Genomic DNA, 25,635 nt, shown 5'->3' with positions numbered 1-25,635 from the left:
TCTGAGGCAGGGTAAGTACCAAGCCTTCTGACTCCATGTCCAGTGTTTTGTTCACTGTACCACACTGCCTCTTCTTGGGCTGGAAGGGGCTTTGTTGTTGTTGTTGTTATCGTTGATAGCTCACATGTTTGTAAAGCATTTTACATAGATTTGATTCTTTGATCTTCACACCCACCCTGTGAGGCAGGTGCTCTTCTCTCCATTTTATAGATGAGGAAACTGAGGCCCAGAAGGATTCTCTTCCTGACTTTGAGCGCACTGCTTTCAAGCTGTTATGCTCTGCCTCTCCTTAATTTTAGCTCCCTCCTTTGGTGTTGGTGTGTGAGCAAGATGGATTGGAGGAGGGAGGGGGAGGACAGAACCTGGAGGCCATATCCTGAAGAGTAGAACATGCTATTTAGGACTGGTGTGGGGGCTGGAGACTGAGGCTGGTGGGTGAGAGGGCCCTGTGTGGGGCAGATCTTCCCTGAGCTCATCCCCTCACGGCCTTCTCCTTGTCTGCTTCTAGGGTGGGTATTTTCCTGAACATGTAAAAGCCATGACCAGTCTACGGTGGCTGAAGCTGAACCGGACCGGGCTCTGCTACCTGCCTGAAGAGCTTGCTGCGCTTCAGAAACTGGTAGGAACGTTCTGCACCCGAGCCAGCTTGTTTCGCCCTCCCCTAGGGCCTCGGGGGCCGAGTGCAGGGGCAGAGCAGGGGGGAGTCGGAGCCCCGGGGTGAATGGGAAGGCCTGGTTGTGCAGGCGTCTCCCTCTGCCCCTCAGGCTCTGTATAAGCTGTGCCCTCTTGATTCCCCCTCCAGGAACACCTGTCCGTGAGTCACAATAACTTGAACACTCTCCATGGGGAGCTGTCCAGCCTCCCCTGCCTGCGGGTGAGTCCTCATCCTGGAACAGGGGTCAGAGGGAGGTGGCCCAGAGTACCAGACGCCCCCTGCCCGGACCCTGAGTCAGTATCAGACATCCACTCCTGGGTATCATGGAGGGCACAGAAACTATGTGTCACGCAGTCTCTGCCCTGGAGAACCCATAATCTGCGTAGTTAGAGAAGCGAGATTCGTGCTTATGAAACAATAGGGAAGAATATGGGAGATGTGCATCATGAAGTGCTAGAATGTGTGATACAAATGGTGACTTCAGTAGGGACTTGGAGGAGGAGGACGTGACAGTGGGCCGGGGTGGTCAGCAGAAGCTTTGTTGGAGGCGGTGGCCCTTAAGCCAGGAAGGAAGGATAGTTAGGCTCTGGAATAGGGGAGGCGTGTCACACGACATTGCTCTCTCTGGGCTGTGAACTTCTCCTTCTGATTGTTAGCCTGGGCCAGGGAAAGGAGAGGAAGTTTTAGGAGTTAAAGTGGCACCTTAGGCCATCTGGGCTCAGGGATCGGGGGCGGAGGCCCGGGCAGGGTGGATTTCCTGTGGGCTAGGATTGCAGCATGCATCGCCCTCAGTTCCCCCAGACACCGCAGGGAGGAGTCCAGAGAGAGTGGGGGGAAGCAGGAAGAGCTAGCTTCTGTTTGCCCTGTTTCCCCCACCAGTCTTATAGAAAGAGTTTTAGACTTTTCAGGGTCTTTCAGCTATTAAAATTGTCTCCCCTTAAGACGGCGTCCCTCCCCTCCTGTAAGCTTTTTTAATCTTCTGAAGTACCTAATGCTAGGTGGTACAGTGGATAGAGCGCTGGCCTGGAGTCAGGAAGACCTAAGTTCAGATCTGGCTTCTGACACTAGCAGTGTGACCCTGGGCAAGTCACTTAACCCTGTTTGACTCAGTTTCCTCACCTGGAAAATGAGTTAAAGAAGGAAATTGCAAACCACTCCAGCATCTTTGCCAAGAAAACCCTGAATTGGGTCACAAAGAGTCGAACACAACTGAAACGACAGAACAACGACAAAAATTATTGTTATGTTATATGTATATGTATATGTTATATATATATTATATGTAAGTTATATATATTCAATAAAACACTCCTATATATTCTATATAAGTTATATATTCCCATATAACACTCATATATTCCCATATAACACTCATATATATTATGTTATATTACATATATTCTAATATAGCATTCCTATGTATATATAATATGTAAGTTATATATATTCCAATATAGCACTCCTATATATATATATATATATATAAAACTATATATGTTATGTTATATATATTCCAATATAGCACTCCACACAGAGTATGCATTCAGTAAATATTTATTGTATTGTCCGTAAGTCTCAAAATGGTTAGGATGGTAAAGGGAGGCAGTAAGGCACAGATTCAGATCCCAGCTCTGATGCTAACTGCCTGTATGACCTTAGGCAAGTCACTTCACGGCTGTAGGCCTCAGTTTCTTCATCTGTGAAATGAGGGCCTTGGACTAGCTGATCCCAGAGGTCCATCCCAGCCCTCCCACAGGTCCCCTCTGGATCTGTGATGCCAAGTACCCGTGGCACCACGCGTCTCCAGACCCTTCCACCTTCCTTCAGTGTGTCTTCCTCAAATAGAGTTAAGCGTAAGTGTCTTCTGCTGCCGTTGTGACTGCTGACACATGGCCCTTTTCACTTTGATGGTCCAAAGGAAGGACGTGTGCTTTGGTTCGGACCGCCGCCCACCCTGAGTGTTGCATTTGATCCAAGTTTTGTTGCTCTCTGTGCTGACCTTATTCTTACTGTTGCAGTCATGGTGTGGATGGCCCTCTTGGCTTGGTTTCCTTCGCTTCGTCATTCTGCGTCCATCTCACGTTTCTCTGATTTCTAAATCCTTGTCTTATTCCTTTATGTTCATAAGCCGCTGGCTGTTAGGCCATCCATCCTTCAGTCATTGGGCACGTTTTGTTTTCAGCCTTTTGTTATCATGGATAATGTTTTTCTGAATGTTTTTGTATGTGTGAGTCCTTTCTTTTTGTTCTGTTTTCCTTGGAGAATAATATTATCATTCCTTTTTATAAAAAAAATTTTCCTCTTTCGAGGCTTCAGCACACCCTATTTTCCCTCCACTCCCCACCATGATCACAGAATCATAGAATATCAGAGCAGGAAGACCCTTAGATATCACCCAGTCTAACCTCCCCTCATTTTACTGATGAGGATTTAAACTGAGGCTTGATGTGGTCCAGTGACTTGTCCAAGGTCAAACAGCAAGTCACCGACAGAGCTGCAATTAGACCTAAGGCTTCCTGACTCCTGGGCCTGACAGTTGCCTCATTCTTTCTATTCCACAAGCTGCATTCCTCTAGAATTCAGCCGCTCGTTGCTGTAAGGAATGCATTCATGCCCCCTTCCCTTCTCTCCAAGCCGGGAAGCCTATTGGAGGTTCCCAAGGGTTTCCTGCATCCCTTGGCTCCGGAATGAGGTCACAAGATTCATGTTGCTTCTCTTGCAGGCGATTGTGGCTCGAGCCAACAGCCTGAAGAATTCTGGGGTGCCAGATGACATCTTCCAACTGGATGACCTCTCCGTCCTGGTACGTAACCCCGCTTCTTCCAGGCTTTTCCTAGATTGTTTGGTTCTCCAAAGAAGCCACCCCAGCCTATAAGTCATACCCCCAACATTTAGATTTCTGAATGTATTTCCAAGGCAAAAACCACAGCCTTGCCTGGAGCAAAAAGGAAACTATCAGTAGCCTGTCTTGGTGATGTAGAGATGCCTCGTTGCCCATGAATGGATTTGTTTTTTTTAATGATTGAGTGGTCAAACCTGTTGCCCAGAACTCAGCTATCCTATAAACCCTCAATTTCCTGGTTCCCTGATTCAGGAGAAAGCAGAAAATCATAGGAAAACAAGTAGAGGAAGGGATTTTATTTTAAAAGAATAAAAAACAAAACCAGCTTACAGGCATGTTCTGGGCTTGGTTCACATTGTATCCCAACTCTGTCCCCTTTTCTTTCTCCGTGTCCATCTAGCAAAGGTGGGGAACCTATGGCCTTCTAGGTCCTTAGGTGCAGCCTTTTGACCAAATCCAAGTTTTACAGAACAAATCTTTTTATTAAGGGGATTTGTTCTGGGAAGTTTGGATTCAGTCAAAGGGCTGCACTGGAGGACCTAGAGGGCCACATGTGGTCTTGAGGCCGCAGGTTCCCCACCCCTGACTAGGGCCTAGAGCAGTAGTCTCCAGACCTTTGACTGTGTACCCCATTAATAAAAACCTTTTTGAGCATGCAGTTTATAAATTAAAAACTACCATGTGTGTGCATATGTATATATATAATATATATTTTATATATATATATATATATACACATATACATATATAATTATATTATTAATTCTTATCACCTATCCAAAATTGACATTTAAAAAGATCGCAGAGTAGGGGCAGCTAGGTGGCGCAGTGCATAGAGCATCGGACCTGGATTCAGGATGAACCTGAGTTCGAATCGGGCCTTAGACACATAACACTCACTAGCTGTGTGACCCTGGGTGAGTCACTTAACCCTGTTGCCTAAACCAAAAAAAAAAAAAAAACCCAGAAAAAGATCACAGAGTAAATATTTTTTAAAATAATTAAAATTTTTAATTTAATGGTACAAAAACATTTTGCTATCATTAATAAATTGTTAATTTTGTTGAAGTGATTGAGTAGGCTTCAATTTTTTAAAAAAAATCTTGGTTTAACACTTTGTGATGAAGTGACTCAGAGGGCCCATTCTAAGTTCATTTTATTTCAGTACTATATTTTAATGGCTGTCATAATGGAAAAAGAAACTTCACAGATATATGTAAGAAGTAAATCATTGGCTGTTCTCACTAAAGTGTGATACTTATTTTTCAGTTTTAGCCACCGAGTATGCACAGGTTTTTAATTGAAGTGTGCCTAGCAAGTCTCCATCTTCCCTGATGTCAATCAGTTGTTCTTGTAAATGGATCAGGAGGAGTTTCATCTTTATATTTTTGCACAATAGGTTCAAAACCCACTGAAACTCTGGGAGATTTTTTTTTTAATTTTGCGAGGCAGTGGGGTTAAGTGACTTGTCCAGGGTCACACAGCTAGTAAGTGTCAAGTGTCTGAGACTGGATTTGAACTCAGGGCCTCTTGACTCCAGGGCTGGTGTTCTATCCACCTAGCTGCCTCATTTGGAAGGTTTTTAAGTGATTTGGGAAATTCTCTTTCCGAACTTTTAAAGGTTTTTAGTTTTTAAATGTCTTGCTAATTATGATGGATTCATACTCTCATTATCTGCTAGGATGGTGGTGCACACCTGTAATCCTTGCTACTAGTGGGAGGCTAAGACTGGTAGGTAGGGCAGCTAGGTGGCACCATAGTGCACAGAGTACCGGGCCTGGAGTCAGGAGGACTCATCTTCCTGAGTTCAAATCTGGCCTCAGACATTTACTGTCTGTGTGACCGTGGACAAATCACTTCACCCTGTTTGCCTCAGTTTCCTCAGCTGTCAGATGAGCTGGAGAAGGGAATGGTAAAACCCATTCATGGGCAGAAGGCATCTCTGCATCACCAATACAGGCTACTGATAGTTTCCATTTTGCTCCAGACAAGGCTCTGGTTTTTGCCTCAGAAATAACATCCAGTACCTTTGCCAAGAAAACCTCAAATGGGGTCATGGTGAGTTGGACCCAACTGAAATGACTGAACAACAACAACAAAGACTGGTAAGTTACTTGAGTTCCAGGAGTTCTGAGCAGCAGTGGGCCTAAAGCTGATCAGGTGGCCAAACTAGTTCTTGTACCAATATTGGTGAGCCCCTGGGAATGGAGAACCACTAGGCTGCCTAAAGTGGGGTGAGCTGGACCAAGTCAAAAGCAGAGCAGGTCAAAGCTTCCAGGCCTGTCAGCGGTGAGGCTGGGTCTCCCATGGCAGCTGTATTTCTAGTCTAGGCAAGAAAGGAACAGCGAGTTCCAGATGGAACCATGCGGTATTCAAAAGGGAGTTCTGGAGAGAAATTTCTCCTATGAATCCCTGCAACATGCGGGGCATTCTGTTTGGAGGTCTGGACTTGCCCCAGGATAGGCAAAACAGGCTGGCTTAAAAGAAATCAAACAAACTTCAGAAAAAACACAGAAGAGTAGAGCTCACAAAAAAGTACTTGGGGTTGATTAGATTGGATTAGACACTGGGATTTCTAAGCTGTTAGGTAAAGCTTAGCTTATAGATGTGTATATAAGGATCTTAGACAAGCTATCTGGACTAATATACAATTGGACACATAGTCTAAATCTGCTCAAAGTAAGATTAAAAAAAAACAAACACATGGATTAGCCTCCAGAGTTCTAGGTGCAGTAGTATACTAGGGATACAACATCTATATATTCACTTCTGTACTCATAATGTACATATTAATACAAAAATATGAATAAGGGGAGATGGGCTAACAGGGGCCCAGTTATTGGCCAGTCCCCCATTTTTTTTTTTGTTTAGTCATTTTTCACTCGTGTCCAACTCTTCATGACTCTTTTTTGGGGTCTTCTTGGCAAAGATACTAGAGTAGCTTGCTGTTTCCTTCACTAGCTTATTTTACAGGTAGGGAACTGAGGTAAATAGGGTTAAATGACTTGCCCAGGGTCACACAGATAGTAAGTCTCTGAACTCAGATTTGAACTCAGATTTTCCTGACTCCAGGCCTGGCGTCTATCAGCTGCACCACCCAGTGTTCCTAGTCCCCCGTTACATAACCATTAGACCACGCAGAGTTATCTTAAAGCAGCTGATTCCTTTTTCCACAGCTGACTAACTCAGAGGGGGAGCAGAATGGTTTTTCTTTAGATAGAGCACAAGCTGATTTCTTAGCTAATCATTGGATGTTCCCAGTGTTAATCAATTGCCTTTATCCAGTGGCTGTCCTTTAGGAATTTCTTCATGCTTTGTTGATATTATAGACTCTTCAGCTAGATTTTTAGCAACAAAGACTGGGACAAGAAGGGGTTTTGAATACTAATAAAAGCAAATGATAGCAGTAATTCCTTTTTATCGCCTTAATTTCTGAATCTATTCCTTCCCCTCCTCCTCCCTCCTTCATAATAAGAAAGAAACAAGTAGAAAAAAGCAATTCATAACCAACGTATCAACTAAGTAAGACTGACAGCGTATGCTGTGTTCTAACCCCATAATCATCCACTTCTGCAAAGAAGGATGGATACTTTGTTAACTAGGAAATTAAGTAATAGTTGACATTTATAATAGTATTAATAAAATAATATCAATACAATCATAATGCTGTTAATATACTTACATAATAGTATCAGTATATTAATAAAATATGCATTATACAATAATACATGACATATTAAAGCATTATATATTATATTATATGATACAGTATATATAATTGTGATATTATGTAATATGTATTTATATTGTATAATATTATAAAGCATTTTATGTTCATTCTCTTATTTGATACTCACAAAAGTACCCTATGATGTAAGTGTATAGTTTCTGCCACCCTTCTGACTTTAGGATTGGTATCTCAAGCTCTGATCCTTCACACTTCATGACGAATTTGGGCATGTGCCTCCTTTTCTGAACAGGCTGGGCATCTGATATTTCCATCTTGGTTAAAGGGTTAAGGGAATGGTTAAGGTCCAGCCTACAGTGACTGTTTAGTCCCTCCTAGTAGGAGCAGTAATAAGGAAGCAGTATGGCATAACAGATGCAGAGCTGTCCTTAGAGCCAGGAAGACCTGGATTCATATCCTACCTCTGATATATACAGATTGTGTGACTCTGGTCAAGTCATTAGCCTCTGAGTGAGTGCCCCAAGGCAACTCTCCAAGACTGTAAGTTACAAAGAAGGTACCAAACTGCACTGGGAGAGGGAGTTTCCTCATAGGATAGAGCACTGGCCTGAGTTCAGATCTGGCCTCTGATGGTTACTAGCTGTGTGAACCTGGGCACTGATTGGCCAACGGTAGGTCCCAGCCCAAGCCTCACTTGGTCATTGTTTGGGCCCTGATGGCTCAGAGTGAGTGTAAATAGCAGTTGTTTCTGTTTTGGCCAAAACTCCTAAGGGTCCTTTCCCAGACTGATTTTTTTTGACCAGGTAAAAGAGGCCATTCTCTGCCTCATTTCTTACCTAACCTTAATCACTGAAAGGGCATTGCCCCAGACAGACTGAGACCTGGGAAAGACCTTAGCTTCAAAGGGCCAAGGTCTCCCACTGCATTAGGGGCCATCTCCTGATCCATATCTGGCCACTGGACCCAGATGGCTCTGAAGGAGAGAGTGAGGCTGGTGACTTTGCACAGCCCTCTCTCACTTAAATCCAGTTCATTTGCAAGTCACAGCATCACCTTTCTGATATTATAGTCCTCTTCGAGAATGAAAGACGGACAGCAACAATAGATTTTCCTGTCCCTATTTTACAAATGAGGATTTTGAGGTCTGGAGAGAGGTTAAGTGACTTGTCCCTGATCACACAGCTAAGGCAGAGGTAGAATTTGAACCCAGGCCTCTGCAAATGCAGCACTTTAACCACTGTACCACACTGTTTCCTAAACCTTCTGGATAATTGAGTTTTGGCTTTATTATAAAAGCTGTGATAATTTGTTAAAATAGTTTCTGGATTAGAACAACAAATCTCCAATCTCTGTGTACTTTACAGATGTTTTCACATACATCTGGTCATTGGTTCCTTGAAACAACCCTGTAAGGAATGCAGGGCAGGCATTATTATCCCCATTTTCCAGATGAGAAAATTAAGACCCAGGGATGAGATAACTTGTCTAAGGTCTCACGTGGTAGGTTATTTAAGAGCCAGGACTAGAGATCTCATCTCCTAACTCTTTGTTTAAATTTAATCAATGCCTTCTTGTTTTTATGTAACATTTATTGCTCAGTATTTATCCCTCTCCCTGATAAATGACCCTTCCTAAGGGAATGTGCAACACCAATAACAAAAAAAAGTTAAGAAAGGGGCAGCTCGGTGGTGCAGTGAATAGAGCTCTAGCCTTGGAGTCAGGAGGACCTGAGTTCAAATCCGACCTCAGACACTTGACACTCATTAGCTGTGTCACTTAATCCTGATTGCCTCACCAAAACGCAAAAACAAAAACAAAAGAAGTTAAGAAAAACCAGGTGACTCAGTGACCAAGTTTGACAATGTATTCAACAGTCCAAACCCATCACCCCTCTTTTTAGCTCCACTGTTGCACGGAAGGATGTACTCCCATATCTCTTTTTCAAGTCCAAGATGGGGCAGTACAATTTTCATCCCATTTTCTGATGCGTTATTAATGGGCTTGATTCTCAGGGTCCTCCACAGGCAAACAGGTCCCCCCGGTCTTGTACAAAACAGGCTCATCTGGTGGTGGGATTGCCTGTAGGAGGTACCAGGGCTCCTGTCTTCTTACTTTCTGCTTTACCTTTGACCCGTAGGACCTGAGCTACAACCAGCTGACCGAATGTCCCCGGGAGCTGGAGAATGCCAAGAACATGCTGGTGCTCAATCTCAGTCACAACAGGTGCTAGCCTGGGTCACACAGGGGAGCAAGAAAGAGAAGGGAGGGAGCGTCGATGCCGCCAGCTTCCTCCCCACCCTGCCTTCCTGGCCTGAGGCTGACCAGGGACCCCTTCCATGATTATTTATAGATATTCATACACACACATAAAATCAGCAGTGGGGGGGATGCTGGGAGTGTTGCTGTGGAGATAGTATCCCAAAGCTCCGGAGAATCATTTTGGTAAAGGGGGTGATAGAAGCCAGGCTTTGGGAGGAGTGGGGGGGGGGAGACCTTAGAAATGCTCTGATCTTAGCCTCACATTTTACATGTGGGGAAACTGAGGCTGAGGGAGATTGTGACCTGCCCATGGTCACATAGGGAATTTAATAGCATGGTTAATGCTAGAACTTGGGTCTCATGACATGGAGAATAGCATCCGTTCTCTTGCACTTTGGTGATTCCCTATGATGGCTGAGAAGTGTGAAGACTCCCTGAAATAGCAGTGGGGGATAAGTGGGAGTGTTTCAATGGAGATAGCATCTTAAGCTATCATTTTGATAAGAGGGTGGGGGGTATGGAAGCCAGGCTTTGGGAGTAGGCCATCAATAATAAGGGTAATAAGGGATGGGGTGGGAGAACAGTGGGAGTTTGGTGAGGGGCAGAATTAAAAAATAGGCTGGTGAGGTGAGCTGTGATGTCCACCCCGCCCCTTCTTCCCCCCAGCATCGACAACATCCCCAACCAGCTCTTCATCAACCTGACCGACCTTCTGTACCTGGATGTGAGTGACAACAAGCTGGAGAGCCTGCCCCCCCAGATGAGGCGCCTTGTGCATCTGCAGACGCTGATTCTCAATAACAACCCCCTTATGCACGCCCAGCTCAGGTATTTTGCTTCCCCTGCTCCTGTTTTTGCTCATGCACCCACTGCCCTACCTCTTCCCCTTTGGCCTGCATTGTCTGCATTGTTCCCCTTTTCACTTCCAGGCAGCTCCCTGCTATGACAGCCCTGCAGACCCTTCACCTCCGGAACACCCAGCGCACCCAGAGCAACCTACCCACCAGCCTGGAGGGCCTGACTAACCTTGCCGGTGAGGCAGAGGATGATCTGGGAGTCTGAGTGGCCCCTAGGATAGGGAGGGAGAGGCGAAGGGAGGAGACACTCAGACAATAGTGCTAAACGGGGAATTCAGATCGTCATGTCATGTCGTGTCTGCCCTTCCTTTAATTTTCTGTGGCCTGGGCCTGGATTCTGTAAGATGGCAGGTGTAAAGGTGCTTTGTAAATTATAAAGCAAACATCTGGTGTTAGGTTTAGGCCAAAGGGGTTGTGGCCAGGCTCACCTGGCTTGGGGAGGTCATTGAGGGAATAGGCTTCCAGAGATCTCTTCCTTCCTCTAACATTCTTTTTTTTTCTTAATTTATTTTGATTTATCAATAATCACTTCCATAAGCTTTTGAGTTTTAAATTTTTCTCCCCCTCGCTCCCTTCTTCCCTCCCCAAGACCACTTGTAGTCTGACGTAGGCTATACGTATACATTCCTATTAAACATGTTTCTTCCTCCAACATTCTTGCCTGTGCTGAAGCCTCCTTCTTCCTGCCCGTCCTGTGCCAGGGGAGAGGTTTATTGGAATTGGATTCATGGCAAGCCGGTAGCATTGAAGGGAGCCCCAGCTGTTAGAGTATAGCTCTGGGTCCCTTCTGGTCTATTCTTCCGTACTTCACCACATACTTAGTGCTGTCACCCTCCCATGCAGATGTGGACCTGTCCTGCAATGACCTGACCTGGGTGCCCGAGTGCCTGTACACCCTCCCCAACCTTCGCCGCATCAACTTGAGCAGCAACCAGATCTCTGAGTTGTCTCAGTGCATTGATCAGTGGGTCCAGGTGGAGACACTGAATCTGTCTCGGAACCAGCTCACCTCTCTCCCAGTGAGTGGCCCATGCATCCATGACCTAGGCTTCAGCCAGGACCTTTTGGGGAGGGGGGTGAAAAGGGATGGGGACCATGGTCCTGGGAAGTGGAATGCAGATGGTGCCGTATGGTCTGTTGGGATGGTCTTGGGGCTGTGGTCTTTGGAAAGAAAGAAGTAAAGGAAGGATGGGAGAAACGTATTATCCACTTCCCACAAGGAAGATTTCTGTGGGGTGGTAGGAGAATTTTTTTAGGGTGGGGATGGGGAGGGTCCCGGTGGACCGCAAGCCTGAGCCTGACAAAACTCTCGGTCTCTAGTCTGCCATCTGCAAGCTGACTAAGCTGAAAAAGTTATACCTGAACTCCAACAAGGTGGATTTTGACGGCATCCCCTCCAGTATCGGCAAGCTGGCCAACCTGGAGGAGTTCATGGCGGCCAATAACAACCTGGAACTCATTCCTGAGAGCTTGTGCAGGTAGGAGGCCGGGATGAAGGCCTGGGTGAGGAAGAGTGCTTTAATCCCTCTTCCCTCCTAAAAAGCTCAGCTGAGAAACCTCCAGGCCTGAGCAAAGGGGAGTTCAGAACTAGCCTGGGACACTCATCCCAGTGTCTCAAGCCTTGAGATGTAAGTCCAACAACGTTCTTCCTGGTGTAATCTAAATCTGTTTCTTTTTGTCCTTCCTTCCTCTGGGGAGATGGAGACTAATAGTTTAAAAAACCCCAATTTCTAACATCATTCAGCTTGTGACTTTTGCAGGGATTCTTCTTAACTTTTATTTTGTGTCATGGACCCATTTGACAATCTGTTTAAACTGGTAGACCCCTTCTCAGAATCAATGTTTTTAAACACAGCTAGGACTCAATTGGTGCAAATAATGAATCTTCTGAAGTGATCATGTTATTTGAATTTGTACAGCATATTTCCATTGGGCTGGGCCAGTGACCATATCTTATATAATTCAACACTTCTGACAGTGTAGATTTGAGTACCTGTGACCACTTCTCAGTCATTCAGCATTTGCACTAATTGGAACCTACCTGTATGTAGAATAAAATACAAAAGGAAACCAATTATGCTAAATAAGGATGTAATTGTGGTCCTCCTATAAAAAGTTCATGTATTCCTGGAAATATTGAGAGCCCCTTGGTTTGGTCAAATCCTTGCCACCCTTCTGACCTTGGGATTGGTATCCAGAGCTCTGATCCTTCACACTTCGTGACAAATTTGGACATGTGCCTCCTTTTCGGAGTGCGTTGGGCATCTGATAAACTTGGTTAAAGGGTTGAATGGTTGAGGTCCAGCCTATGATGTCTATTTAGTTCTTCCTAGTAGGAAGCAGTATGGCATAGCATATGGAGAGTTGTCCTCAGAGCCAGGAAGACCTGGGTTTACATCCTACCTCTGACATGTAAAGATTGTGTGACCTTGGTCAAGTCATTAGCCTCTCAGTGAGTGACCCAAGGCCACTGTAGTCTATGAGACTATAGACTATAAGTCACACAGAAGGTGCCAAACTGCGCTGGTAGAGAGAGTTTCTCCATTCCAGTGAAATCACAGGCCTACTCCAGTTTACTACTCTGTGCATACGTCGTATCTTGGGGTACTCCAGAAAGTCACCACTGCCCTTTACTAGTCATGTGACCTGGGCAAAATCCTTTAAAATCTCATCTCTGTAGTAGGACTGATCATTGCCATCCCAAGTGGCTCATGGGGATTTTTGAAAATCTGATCAAACGATATAATGTATGAAAGTTCTTTGGGAACTGAGAAGGCATTATATAGATAGATGTACATATAGATAGGTATAGATAGATATCTGTATAAGGTGGCATCAGCACTATTGTTATTAATAAAAAAAAATGTTTTATTATAATTAATGATATCAAGGCGTAACGGTTAGACTTCAGGCCTCAATCCTGACTTATATTTGCTGTATGACACTGGATAAGCCTCTTAAATAAAAGTTAACCAAGTAACTAAGATAAGTTCTAGACAAGGTGCTGACCTGTCCTACTTGTTGGTAAAGGAAGTTCCTCAATGGGATTTCCCTAGAGCAGGGATCCTTAACTCTTTGGTGTCATGGACCGCTTTGGCAGTTTGGTGCCTTTGGACCTATTCTCAAATTAATGTCTTTAAATGTATAAAAGAAAATTATGCAGGAAGCCAATTATATTGAAATAGACATCTAAAAAAATTTTTTTTGAAGTTTGCTAACCCCAAGTTAACCCTTACTCCTAGACCAATGAAATCTCAGGTCCATCCCTCCCACCTGCTCCCATCTTCACTAATTTAATGATAATAAATAATTCTTAAGTTTACCCACTCTCACTTTTTTCTTTCCTTTCAGAGCAACTGGGGTCTATACAGCAGTGATGTCAAACTCAAATAGAAAGAAATCCCTTACAGGTCGCATATTGATTTAGAAAACCACAAATTAACATTATCTGTGTTGTATTGTAGTTTTATTTATTTTGTTAAACATTTCCCAATTACATTTTAATCTGGTAGGCACCAGACTCCCAGTACCTCTACTTTACAGGTTTCATCATTAATATAAGAATCCAAACGGAATCTACCCTAGCTGTTCATTATTAACTCATATTCGGTCATTTTTCAGTTGTGTCTGATTCTTCTTGACCCCATTTGGGGTTTTCTTAGCATAAATACTGGGGTGGTTTGCCATTTCCTTCTTCAGCTTATTTTACAAATGAGGAAACTGAGGCAAACAGGGTTAAGTGACTTGCCCAGGGTCACACAGCTAGTAAGTGAGGTCAGATTTGAATTCAGGAAGAGGAGTCTTCCTGACTCTAGGCCTGGCACTCTAGGCCTAGCTGCCCCCATTATTAACTCACAGCCTTTTTGGGTGACTAAATGACCCAGTGTTTAATTTTTTTTATTTTTTAGGCAATTGGGGTTAAGTGACTTGTCCAGGGTCACACAGCTAGTAAGTGTCCAGTGTTTGGTCTGAGGCCAGATTTGAACTCGGGTCCTCCTGACTTCAGGGCCAGTGCTCTATCCACTGCACCACCTAGCTGCCCCAACCTAGTGTTTTAAAATAGAGTTTTGTGTTTGTTTATGTTTTCAGTAGCCAGACTATCTTGCCACCAAACCAACCATATGTTAAACTATGTTAAACCATCAAACCAGTAGAGTACATTAAGTTTAGACAAAAGAGAAGCCCATTTTTTTCCCTCAAAGGGAGGATTGGGTTGGTGGTGGAGTGGATGATTGTTCTTGTTTGTCCTTCATTCTCGAGGAGGACCATGACCTCAGGGAGGTGATGCCATGACATGCAAGTGAATTGGATTTAAGTGAGGGAGGGCTGTGCAGAATCAACAGCCTCACTTTTTCCTTGAACCCATCTGGGCAAGGTATATAGATCAGGACAACTGGCGATGGCCCCGGATGCAGTGGGAGGTCTTGGCCTTTTCCACTTAAAGTCTTTAACCGGTCTCATCTTGACTGAAGCAGCGCTCAGTCAGTGATTAAGGCTAGGTAAGAAATGAGGCAGAGAATGGGTAGGAGGGGGGGTGGTGTCTTACTGGAATAGGAGCTGCTGTCATCTGTAAGCAGATGGCCCTGATTTTCCCAGAGGCTTGTGGCTGGGTGGGTTAGGTTTCTGCATCCTCTGCCCAAGGATTTATTAGAGTAGGTGTTCTTAATTTTTTGTGTGTCATAAAATTCATGAAATTTGACAGTTGAGTGTGCTGCTAATTTAGTTTAGGTTAGATCATAAGCTCTTTGAGGACAGGGAATGTCTTTCTTTGCTTATTTGTATCCCCAGCATGTAATACGGTATCTGGCACATGGTAGGCACAGAATTAATGTTTATTGATTGACTGATTGGTGAAGCCTATAGTCCCCTTCTCAGCATAATGTTTTCCAGTAATTCAAGGAAATGCTGAATTTCATTTAGGTGCAGCTAGGTGGCACAGTGGAGAGAGAGCTGGACCTGGAGTCAGGAAAACCTGAGTTTACATCTGGCCTGAGATACTTGCTAGCTGTGTGACCTTGGGCAAGTCACTTAACCCTGTTTGCCTCAACAACAACAACAACAACAACAACAAAATTAATATTCTTTTGGACAGCTTGGTGGCACTGTGAATAGAGTGCCAGGCTTAGAGTCTTGAGTTCAAATCCAGACTCAGATGCTTCCTAGCTGTGTGACCCTGGGCAAGTCGTTTAACCCTGTTTGCCTCAGTTTCCTCATCTGTAAAATGAGCTGGAGAAGAAAATGGCACACCAGTCCAGTATCTCTGCCAAGAAAACTCCAAATGGGGTCATGAGTCGGACACGACTGAAAAATGACTGAACAACAACAGCAAAGATTTAATTTTTTTCTATCCAAGTTCACAAGACCTTTTGAAATCTATCCATGGACAAGATCTTTGGAGGTGATTAAGAATCCCTGCTTTAGGGGATGCTTCATATGACTAGTGACATCCCAGCTGACTCAGAGCCCCTTCGCTGGGGCACTTGGGAGCCACATGTCTAAAGTCCTTGTTCTGAGGTCAGCCCCACTTGGTTCCCACAGATGCACCAAACTGAGAAAGCTAATCCTGAACAAGAACCGACTGGTGACCCTGCCTGAGGCCGTCCACTTCCTGACGGAAGTAGAGGTAAGTCCTGGGCGTGAAGTGAGCAAAGACCTGGTGTCTGTTTTAACGCTGGATTGGGAGTGAGAAGGTTTGGGTGTAGTAGGTAGGTAGTTTTGCCTCTGACTGTGACCCTGGGCAAGTCACTTAACCCATTCTCTAAAACTGTAAGTTAGAGATATGTTGCCCACCTGCATCGGTGTTCTCATGGGATATTCCCTGTACAGATGAAATTACAGGTCTGAATCTTCCCCCTCTTTCTCTCCCCCCAACCCCCATCCCAATCACCTTTGAAAAAATGTTCAAGACATGTTTCTAAGTAGCTAGGTGGCACGGAGGATAGAGCACTGGACCTTGAGTCAGGCAGACTGAGTTCAAATGCTGCCTCAGACACTTCTTGTGTGACTCTGGACAAGTCACTTGATCTCCGTCTGCCTCAATTTCCTCATCTGTAAAATGAGGATAATAACAGCATTGACTTCTCAGGGTTGTTGTAAAGATTAAATGAGATAATAATTGTAAAACGCATAGCACAAATCCTAGTAATAAGCACTATATAAATGTAGCTATTATATTATTATTATTATTATTATTATTATTATATATATATAATATATCGTTACGTTATATATTTTATTATATATTATATATATTATATGTAATATGTAATATATATTATATATATATTATATATTTATTATTATTAGCTTCCTTCGTCCTCCTCATAAATATTTTCCTGGAACTGTTCATCATTGGATGGTATTCCACTCAGCAATCAGATTTTAAGGAGCTACTCTATTCTATCAAGTGGGATATCTTTCCAGGAAAATAACAAAAGAGAATGGTAGGAGCTGCCTGTGGGCAGGGAGGTGGCGCAGTGGACAGAGTGCTGGGCCTGGAGTCAGGAGGACTCATCTTCCTGAGTTCAAATCTGGCCTCAGACACTTACTAGATGGATGACCCTGGGCAAATCACTTAACCCTGTTTGCCTCAGTTTCCTCATCTGTAAAATAAGCTAGAGAGGGAAATGGCAAATCATCCCCTTATCTTTGCCAGGAAAGCCCCAAATGGGGTCACCACGAGTTGGACACACCTGAAAAATGACTGAACCACAAGAGTCCACCTGTAGAAGTCTGCTCATTTATACATGTGCATGTCTTCCAGTGTTCACAGGGGTTCTGTCTGTCTTCTCTGACTTCTTCATATTTGCTGTTTCTTCTTTCTCAGTAATTCCATTAGATTCATGTATCATAGTTTAGCCTTCTCTAGTTGCTGGGCATCTCCTTGGTTTCTACTAGATGAGAATAGTGAGCTTTTAATACTAATGGATGTGGGTTAATTAAGTGAGGTGTTGGTGGAGAGAGTTTTTCTGGAAAGTCTTCCTTGACTGGTCCTGAAGTTTGAGTGCTGGCCATGGATCCCACCCATTCTGTGGATTGTTTGAATTCATGGGGGTGGTGTATTTGAGTTTCCTACCCCTACTTCACCCCATCTCTCCCTAGGACTGGCTGGGAGGGTTAGGGCTAAGACCCACTCTCATGAGTAAAACTAAGAGTAGGGGGTGGGGAGCGTCTTTCTACTGCTAGAAATAGATCCCTGGACCCGGAGTCTTGGAGACCAGAGTCCGGATCCAGCTTCATACATGTAATAGGTGTGTGACCCTGGGCAAGTCACTTGACCTCTATTTGCCTCACTTTCTTCTTCTGTAAAATGAGAATAATAATATCACCTACTTCCTAGAGTTGTTATGAGGATAAAATGTGATAATATTTGTAAAATGCTTTGCAAATTTTAAAGTCCCATATAAGTGCTAGCTATTATCATTATCATTATTATTATTATTATTATCTTCTCTGGCCCTTCCCACTAGGTCCTGGATGTGCGAGAGAACCCCAACTTGGTGATGCCCCCCAAGCCAGCAGACCATTCCTCTGAATGGTACAACATTGACTTCTCACTGCAAAACCAGCTGCGCCTGGCTGGTGCTTCCCCAGCTACTGTGGCCGCTGCTGGTGCAGGTGGGTCAGTGGGCCCTTCATTGGGGGGGAGTATGGTGGACAGGGAGGGCGCAAGGACATCCCCTCTTCTCTCCCTTCCCTCCCCAACCAAGGATAGATAGAGCAGTCAGTGTAACCCCAATCCTTAGTCCTAATGTGCTTAATCCGCCTTAGAAGAGGGATGGATTCATAGATAAGAATTTTTAAAATTCTAAGCTTTTTTTCCCCCGGATCTCCCACTCCATTCCACCCTCAGAAAAAAAAGAAAGAAAGAAATTCAAAACCTTTGTAACATATAATTCCAATCAAGCAATATAAATTCCCACATTGGTCACATCCAAAAATGTGTGTCTCATTTATACATATTACATCACTTCTCTGTCATGAGGTTTTTGGGACACACTGTATAGTGTAGTCTGAATGGGCCAATTTCCCTCATAGAGGTAGAGTCTTGAGAAGGGTAGGACTTGAATAAAGACATATTCTTTCTTCAGTTTTTTTTCTAATTGTAATTTTTTCAATTAACAAGCGCTGGGGGTAGCTAGGTGGCACAGTGGATCGAGCACTGGCCCTGAAGTTAGAAGGATCTGAGTTCAAATCCAGCCTCAGACACTTAACACTCACTAGCTGTATGACTCTGGGCAAGTCACTTAACCCTAATTGCCTCACCAAAACAAAATAAAACAAAACAATTAACAAGTGTTTTTTCCTCTCCCTTCCCCCCTCCCCCAGAAGTAAGCAAAAACAACAACCCTTGTAACAAATTTGTATAGTTAAGCAAAACATTCTAGATTGACCATGTCCAAAAATGTCTGGCTCATTGTGCATCTTGAGCCCATCACCTCTCTGTCAGGAGTTGAGTATCATTCCCTCCATTCTTTTTTTGTTTTTTTATTTTTAGCATTCATTTTTTAAAACTTTGAGTTCCAGATTCTCTCCCTTCCTCCAGCCCTTCCCCCACCCATTGAGAAAGCAAGCAGTGTGATGTCAGTTATACATGTGAAGTCATGCAAAATATTTCCACATTAGCTGTGTTGAAAAAAAAAAGAAAGAAAATGAAAAACGTGTTTCCATCTGTATTCAGACTTCATTAGTTCTCTCTGTGGAGGTGGAAAGCATTTTTTCATCATGGGTCCTTTGGAATTGTCTTAGATCAATTATTTTGATCAGAGTAGCCAAGTCTTTCACAGTTGATCATTCTTATAATATTGTTGCTACAAAGTACAGCGTTCTCCTAGTTCTGCTCTCTTCATTTTGCATCAATTCATATAAGCCTTCCCAGATTTTCCTGAAACTATCCTGCTTGTCATTTTGTATAGCACAATAATATTCCATCACAATCATGTACCACAATTTGTTCAGCCATTCCCCAATTGTTGGGTATCCCCTCAATTTCCAATTTTTTGCCACCACAATAAGAACTGCTATAAATATTTTTGTACATAAGGGTCCTTTCCCTTTTGTTTGATCTCTTTGAGATATAGACCTAATAGTGGTATTGCTGGTCAAAGGGTATGCACAGTTTTATAGCCCTTTGAGCATAGTTCCAAATTTTTCTTCAGAATAGTTGGACCAGTTCACAACTCCACCAACAATGTATTATTGTATCTATTTTCCCTCTCGTCCAGCATTTGTCATTTTCCTTTTCTGTCATGTTAGCCAATCTGATGGTGTGAGATCATGGCCTTCAGTCTTGATTGTGCTTCTCATCTGCCCCTCAGGGAGTGGTCCCAAGGACCCATTGGCTCGAAAGATGCGCCTTCGTCGGCGTAAAGATTCAGCCCAGGATGACCAAGCAAAGCAGGTGCTGAAGGGCATGTCAGAGGTGGCTCAGGAGAAGAACAAAAAGTTGGAGGTAGGAAAAATCATGTCATCCCATACTAGCCCCATTCTGACCTTCTTTCCCTGCCCTCTAACCCACAGATTTCATAATCCAGGAGAGAAGTCCCAAGGTCACATGGGACATAGGGAACTTTTATTTCTGGGGCATGTTGATTTGAATTTATGGGTTATCAATAGGTTTATTACCTATTCATTTCAACAAGCATTTATTGTGTATTTATTATTGCCAGGCATGGTGCTGGATACTAGAGATACAAAGACAGAAATTGAAAGAACCCCTGGCCTCAGGGAGCATACATTCTTTTGGGGAATACAACATCTTCACAGATGTAGTAGATACATAGGATAATCAAAGGAAAAAAATGCAACATAATTTCAGGGGTGGGGGAGCACTAATACCTGGGGAAATCAGAAGAGGCCTTTAGGATGCTTCCTGAACTGAGCCTTAAAGAAAGGTGATAGAAGCCGAAAAGGAAGAGCACCGCAGGCTTGACTCAGTATTTAGGTGGCACAGTGGATAGAGCACTGGGCTTGTAACCAGAGAGACCCGTCTTCATGAGATACACAGACTTCCTAGCTGTGTGACGCTGGGCAAGTCACTTAACCCTGTTTGCCTTAGTTTCCTCATCTGTAAAATGAGCTGGAGAAGGAAATGGCCAACCACTCCAGTGTCCTCTGCCAAGAAAACCCCAAATGAGGTCACAGACAGTTGGTCGTGACCAAACAACAAAAATTCCATGTAAGAGCCCAAAGGTGAGAGATGGAATGTCACACACAGGGAGCAGCAGCTGAGCCAGTTTGGCTGGAATGTGAGCCCATCACAGGCAGGTGTGCCTTTTATCCCAAGACTTAGAGCATTAAATCCTTGCTTGGGTGGGATGGAGTGGCACATGTTCAGAGGGTGGGGTGTCTGTCATTGATCATTTCCCAGAAATGGGCAGAGCTAAAGGAGTAGCTTAGGAAGAAAGAGAATGTTATCAAGAGGTTTAGAAGAGAGTATCCAGCCTTTTAATGTAAGGGAACATAGGGTGTCACCTAATTCCCCAGTTGCTAGAGGTCTTTGATCATTTCAGTTGTTTGACCCGGTTGCTTCCACAGGCCTTTCCCTAGCACATCTCCTCCCCCTACCCCCCACTTCCACTACATCTTGTCTGGGTCTGAGTCCCTGCCAGTGTCCTGTTCAGTTTGTATGGTTTAATTTCTCCGTGTTCCTAGCCCAGGACACCTCTGGGTGGCTCAACCAACCAAAAGCCTTTACTGAGCATCTCTAGGCCGTGTGAAGAAGACAGGAGAAGGCAGTGCTTGCCCTCGGAGCCTCACAGCCCTCACAGAAGATGCAGACTGACAGAGAACTGAACGTGACTGTGCTAGGCTGTGGGCTTCCAAGGCAAAGCCCAGCAGGAATGCAGAGAGAGAAAACACCAGGGGTTAGAGTCATTTCGGGAGGTTTCTAGGAAGAGCCGGTAGTTGAGCTGGGCTCAAAAGAATTTGGATAGTTAGCGAGGAGTTGGGGGAGGTTTTATTTTTAATATTTTTTAAAACTTTTTTTCAATTTGCCAGCATTTATTTTCTCTCTCTATTCCCTCCTCTCCTTCTCTTAATTGAAAACAAAAAACCAAAAACCAAACCCTTGTTTTAACTGTAAAGTCAAGCAAACAGATTTGGGGAAGGTTTTAGGACCAGGCCAACAGGGGTCCTTGTGTGCACAAAGGACTGTGGTTAGATTCATCTGCAGTTCAGAGAATAACCAGATTGTGTTTTGTGGAAAACTGGATGACAAATTGGAAATATTGTAGGGGACGTTTTCAGTTAGGTGTGGGTTAGACTGGCAGTATTGATTGATTTAGATCCCTGACAGACCATAGAGGTCATTTAGTACACCCCTTTCCTTTTACACATGAGGAAACTGAGACCTAGAGAGGTTAAGTGTCCAAGGTCACACAGGCAGCTCTGGGATTTGAACCTAAATCAGAACTTGGGATTTGAACCTCCAAATCCAGTTTTCTTTCTACTGTGCCATGTTGGCCTCTGAGGTCTCTCCAACTAGATTTCTGTGAAGCATTTTCCTCTTTAACAAAGGAGGACTAATCTAGGATTTTTCTGGGGGAGGAAAGAGATTACCATGGACGAAGACATGAATGTGCCCCGTGCCTTCTGTCTGAGATTACCTCCCATTCTCCCTATATGTCATTATTTGCAAGTCATCTCCTCCATTAGAATGTGAGCTCCCTGAGGGTAGGAACTATGTTTTTGCCCTTTTTTGTATCCCAGCACTTAGCACATAGAAAGATCTTAATAAATGCTTGTTGATTGACTGACTGACTGATGAGTAAGGTTCAATGAGAAGTCTAGGCTGACTGGAGGGAAGAGGGGGAGAGAGGAGAAGGGGTTAGGAGTATATTCTTGGACTTCATTGTCTCTTAACTTCTACCCAGAGGGCATCCAGGGGACCAGGTGGCCCTGAAGCCCAGCCCTGGCCCACATATTTCGGCTGGGTGGAGGTCTTTCCCCAACTTTCTCCTCTCCCCCCAATCCTCAGGAGAATGTGGATATGAAGATGTCAGATACCAAAGCCAAACGCTGGGATCAGGGCTTGGAGAAGCCGCCTCTAGACTACTCGGAGTTCTTCACGGAAGATGTGGGCCAGCTGCCAGGCCTCACCATCTGGCAGATCGAGAACTTTGTGCCCACCATGGTGGACGAAGCTTTGCACGGCCGGTTCTACGAGGCCGACTGCTACATTGTGTTAAAGGTTAGTGCGGTCTGTGGGGTTGGCACCTGGGGGTGTGGCAAGGGTAGAGAGAGGGTAGGAAATGGGAGAGACTTGAGGCAGGAGGGGAGAGGAAGCTGGAGGTCCTCCAGGGGAAGAGAATTATAAAGCAGCTTTGGGGAAGGGGCTGGGAGAGGGTGATGGATGGCTTTTCTGGAGATGGGCTGGGGAATCAGCCTGGAGGTGGGAGGAAGGGGCTACCTAGGGAAAGAGAAGGCTTCAACTTGCCGACATTTTGCAAGAAGAGCACCTCCTGTGCTCCTAAGGAGCACCAAGTCCCAGGAGATCCGATCCCTGCTTTTCTTAAGCACCTAGGCTGATGGGGAAGATGGAGAAGACGCATGTACATGGTCCTTGGGGTGGATCATTAAGGGAAGGGGAGGAGGAGAGGAAGATGCCCCATGGAGAGGTGTGGCGCCTAGCTTGGCTCCCAGTGTGACTGACCCAGGGCCTGCTTCCATCCCTGTCCTATCCCTAGACATACCTGGATGAGAGTGGCTCCTTGAACTGGGAGATCTACTATTGGATTGGTGGAGAATCCACCTTGGACAAGAAAGCCTGTTCAGCCATCCATGCAGTCAACCTTCGGAATTACTTGGGTGCCGAGTGCCGAACCATCCGGGAAGAGATGGGTGACGAGAGCGAGGAGTTCCTCCAGGCACGTCTTGGCCCCGGGAAGTCAGGGGGAGAGGGGGGGATATGCTTGTTAAGCTGCTAGGGCACCTCTCCTCTCCCCTTGCCCACCACCATCACTGTCCCTAAGCCCATCTCTGATAAGCCCGTACATTAAAACACATTCGCATTGTGATGCAGACACTTGGTCCTTGTTCATGAAACACACTCATTTGTGAGTATGCCCATGTGTGTATATTCACTCGTACACAACCACACGCTCACATTCATTATGTCCTCAACTGTCACACAAACATACATATACATACAGACTCTTATTCATCATGTCCCTAACTCTCTTCCTCTTCTCGCTCCTGGTTCATGAAACACTCATTCATGTACACACACACACACACACACACATACACACATACATATCCCTTTATCCATCATGTCCCTGGCCCTCTCCCTCCTACCTCCACTAGGATAGAGTTCCCAAGAGTGGGCCTCAGCCACCAGGCCAGTGCAGTAAATATTCCCCTTTCTGCAGGTGTTTGACCATGAAATCTCGTATATCGAGGGGGGTACAGCCAGTGGCTTCTATACGGTTGAAGACACGCACTATGTCACCAGGTGAGGGTGAGGTAGAGGCAGGGCAGAGGGAGGTGGCTCTGGGCCTGCCTGGTGGGGGATTTAACCGCATGGTGTCCTAGCTGAGCTTTGTCCCGCCGTTGAGTCCTGCAGAATGTACCGAGTCTTTGGGAAGAAAAACATCAAACTGGAGCCCGTGCCCCTTAAGGCTGCTTCCCTGGATCCTCGGTGAGTCCTCCGATTTCCCAGAAATGGGATTCAGCTGAATTCCCCGTGGTCACTGATGGAGCTGGCCCCCAGTGCTAGAGGAAGGAGACCCCAGAGACAGAGCTCTTAAACTATACTTACTGCTGAAATCAGTGGGTCTCCGAGCTTCCCAGTGCGTTTCATCTGGCAGGGTTGGATAGAGGGAAATGGGGGGCGATGGGTGATCTTCTAAGGCTCTCATCTCTATTCTTTTCAGGTTTGTCTTCCTCCTGGACCATGGGTTGGACATCTATATTTGGAGAGGGGCCCAAGCCACGCTGAATGGTACTACCAAAGCCAGGTACAGTAGCCACCCCTGACCCCCACCCGCCTTCCCCATTAGAAGCAGAGCTAAGGTGCTGCTCAGGCATCCTCATGGCAGCCTCACTTTATATGTGGCTCTTCTATCCCCTGTCTACTTTGCTTGGCCCCTGTTGGCTGGCACCCCAGAACTATTCCCTGAGCTGTCTGGATGCCTTCTTTTTTTTCCTTCTGGTTTTTTTTTTTTTTTTTAAGGCAGTTGGGGTTATGTGACTTGCCCAGGGTCACACAGCAACTAAGTGTCAAGTGGTTGGTCTGAGGCCGGATTTGAACTCAGGTCCTCCTGACTTCAGGGCCGGTGCTCTATCCACTACACCACCTAGCCCCCCTTTTTTTCCTTTTGTCACCCACAAGCCAGAACTTAAAAGAGTTTTATTAACATTTAAGTTAGAGATTCTCAATCTGGAAGCCCTGTATAGGTTTTAGGGAGTCTGTGAACCTGGAACTTTTAATATTTTGATAACTTTGTTATTATTATTCATTCATTTAGTCATGCCTGACTCTTCATGACCCCATGGACTATACTGTCTGTGGGTTTTTCTTGGCAAAGATATCAGAGTGGTATGCCACATTTCATTCTTCAGTGGATTAAGACAAACAGAGATTAAATGACTTGTCTAGAGTCACACGGATAGTAAATGTCTGAAACCAGATTTGAACTCAGGTCTTCTGACTCCAGGACTAGTGCTGTATCCACTGAGGCACCTAGCTGCCTTCATTTTGATAACTGCATTTCAGTAAAAGTGGTTTCCATTGTGTGTTTTCTGTGTTTTATCTTAAATGCATTTAAAAAACATTATTTTGAGAAGGGGTCCATAGGCTTCACCAGACTGAGAAAGGGATCCTTGACAAAAATAAAGGTTAAAAACTCCGTTTTGAAGGAAAGAGTCGGTTTGACCCAGTGGGTAGAGAGCCAGCCTCAGAGTCAGGGAGAACGGGGTTCAGATCCCTCCTCTGATACATCCTGGTATGTGATCCTGGGGCAGATTGCTCAACCTCAATGTCTCAGACGCTTCTCGAAGACGATAAATCATGCAGCAGGTGATAGCCTGCATTGGTAGAGGGAGTTTTTTCACTAGGAATTTTAGGGAAACTAAAATCACCAGTAAAATCACAGAACTTGTCCATACCCGTATAGTGAAGGAAGGAAGACAGAGGCAGGCATAGTATTACAAAAACGTGGAGCACAGAATTTTCAAGTTAGAACTTGGGAATCTTATTCTGAAGTATCAGTAATCTGGTAGGGGCAGCTCGGTGGTACAGCGGACAGAGTGCTGGGCCTGGAGTCAGGAAGACCTAAGTTCAAATGAGGCCTCAACACTTACTAGCTGTGTGAGCCTGGGCAAGTCATGGAAA

The 25,635-nt window shown here is 44.7% G+C and overlaps 1 protein-coding gene across 1 annotated transcript in view; it reads left to right on the top strand.

Moving 5' to 3' along the window:
- FLII (FLII actin remodeling protein) overlaps positions 1 to 25,635 on the top strand; it is a 47,167-nt gene that overhangs the window by 11,785 nt on the left and 9,747 nt on the right. The window contains exons 2-17 of the mRNA XM_027874481.1: positions 509 to 619; positions 803 to 874; positions 3,378 to 3,458; positions 9,323 to 9,408; positions 10,111 to 10,272; positions 10,374 to 10,477; positions 11,145 to 11,320; positions 11,622 to 11,779; positions 15,840 to 15,924; positions 17,771 to 17,918; positions 19,619 to 19,752; positions 22,279 to 22,491; positions 22,988 to 23,167; positions 23,672 to 23,754; positions 23,866 to 23,940; positions 24,176 to 24,259. Coding sequence (XP_027730282.1) covers positions 509 to 619; positions 803 to 874; positions 3,378 to 3,458; positions 9,323 to 9,408; positions 10,111 to 10,272; positions 10,374 to 10,477; positions 11,145 to 11,320; positions 11,622 to 11,779; positions 15,840 to 15,924; positions 17,771 to 17,918; positions 19,619 to 19,752; positions 22,279 to 22,491; positions 22,988 to 23,167; positions 23,672 to 23,754; positions 23,866 to 23,940; positions 24,176 to 24,259 — 1,952 coding nt within the window. The remainder of the gene's footprint in view (positions 1 to 508; positions 620 to 802; positions 875 to 3,377; positions 3,459 to 9,322; positions 9,409 to 10,110; positions 10,273 to 10,373; positions 10,478 to 11,144; positions 11,321 to 11,621; positions 11,780 to 15,839; positions 15,925 to 17,770; positions 17,919 to 19,618; positions 19,753 to 22,278; positions 22,492 to 22,987; positions 23,168 to 23,671; positions 23,755 to 23,865; positions 23,941 to 24,175; positions 24,260 to 25,635) is intronic.

The sequence above is a fragment of the Vombatus ursinus genome, unplaced genomic scaffold (assembly GCF_900497805.2).
Source record: "Vombatus ursinus unplaced genomic scaffold, bare-nosed wombat genome assembly UNPS02014807.1, whole genome shotgun sequence".
NCBI lineage: Eukaryota > Metazoa > Chordata > Mammalia > Diprotodontia > Vombatidae > Vombatus > Vombatus ursinus.
Note: the sequence above shows the minus strand (reverse complement) of the source record. Positions and strands in the feature narration are given on the sequence as shown.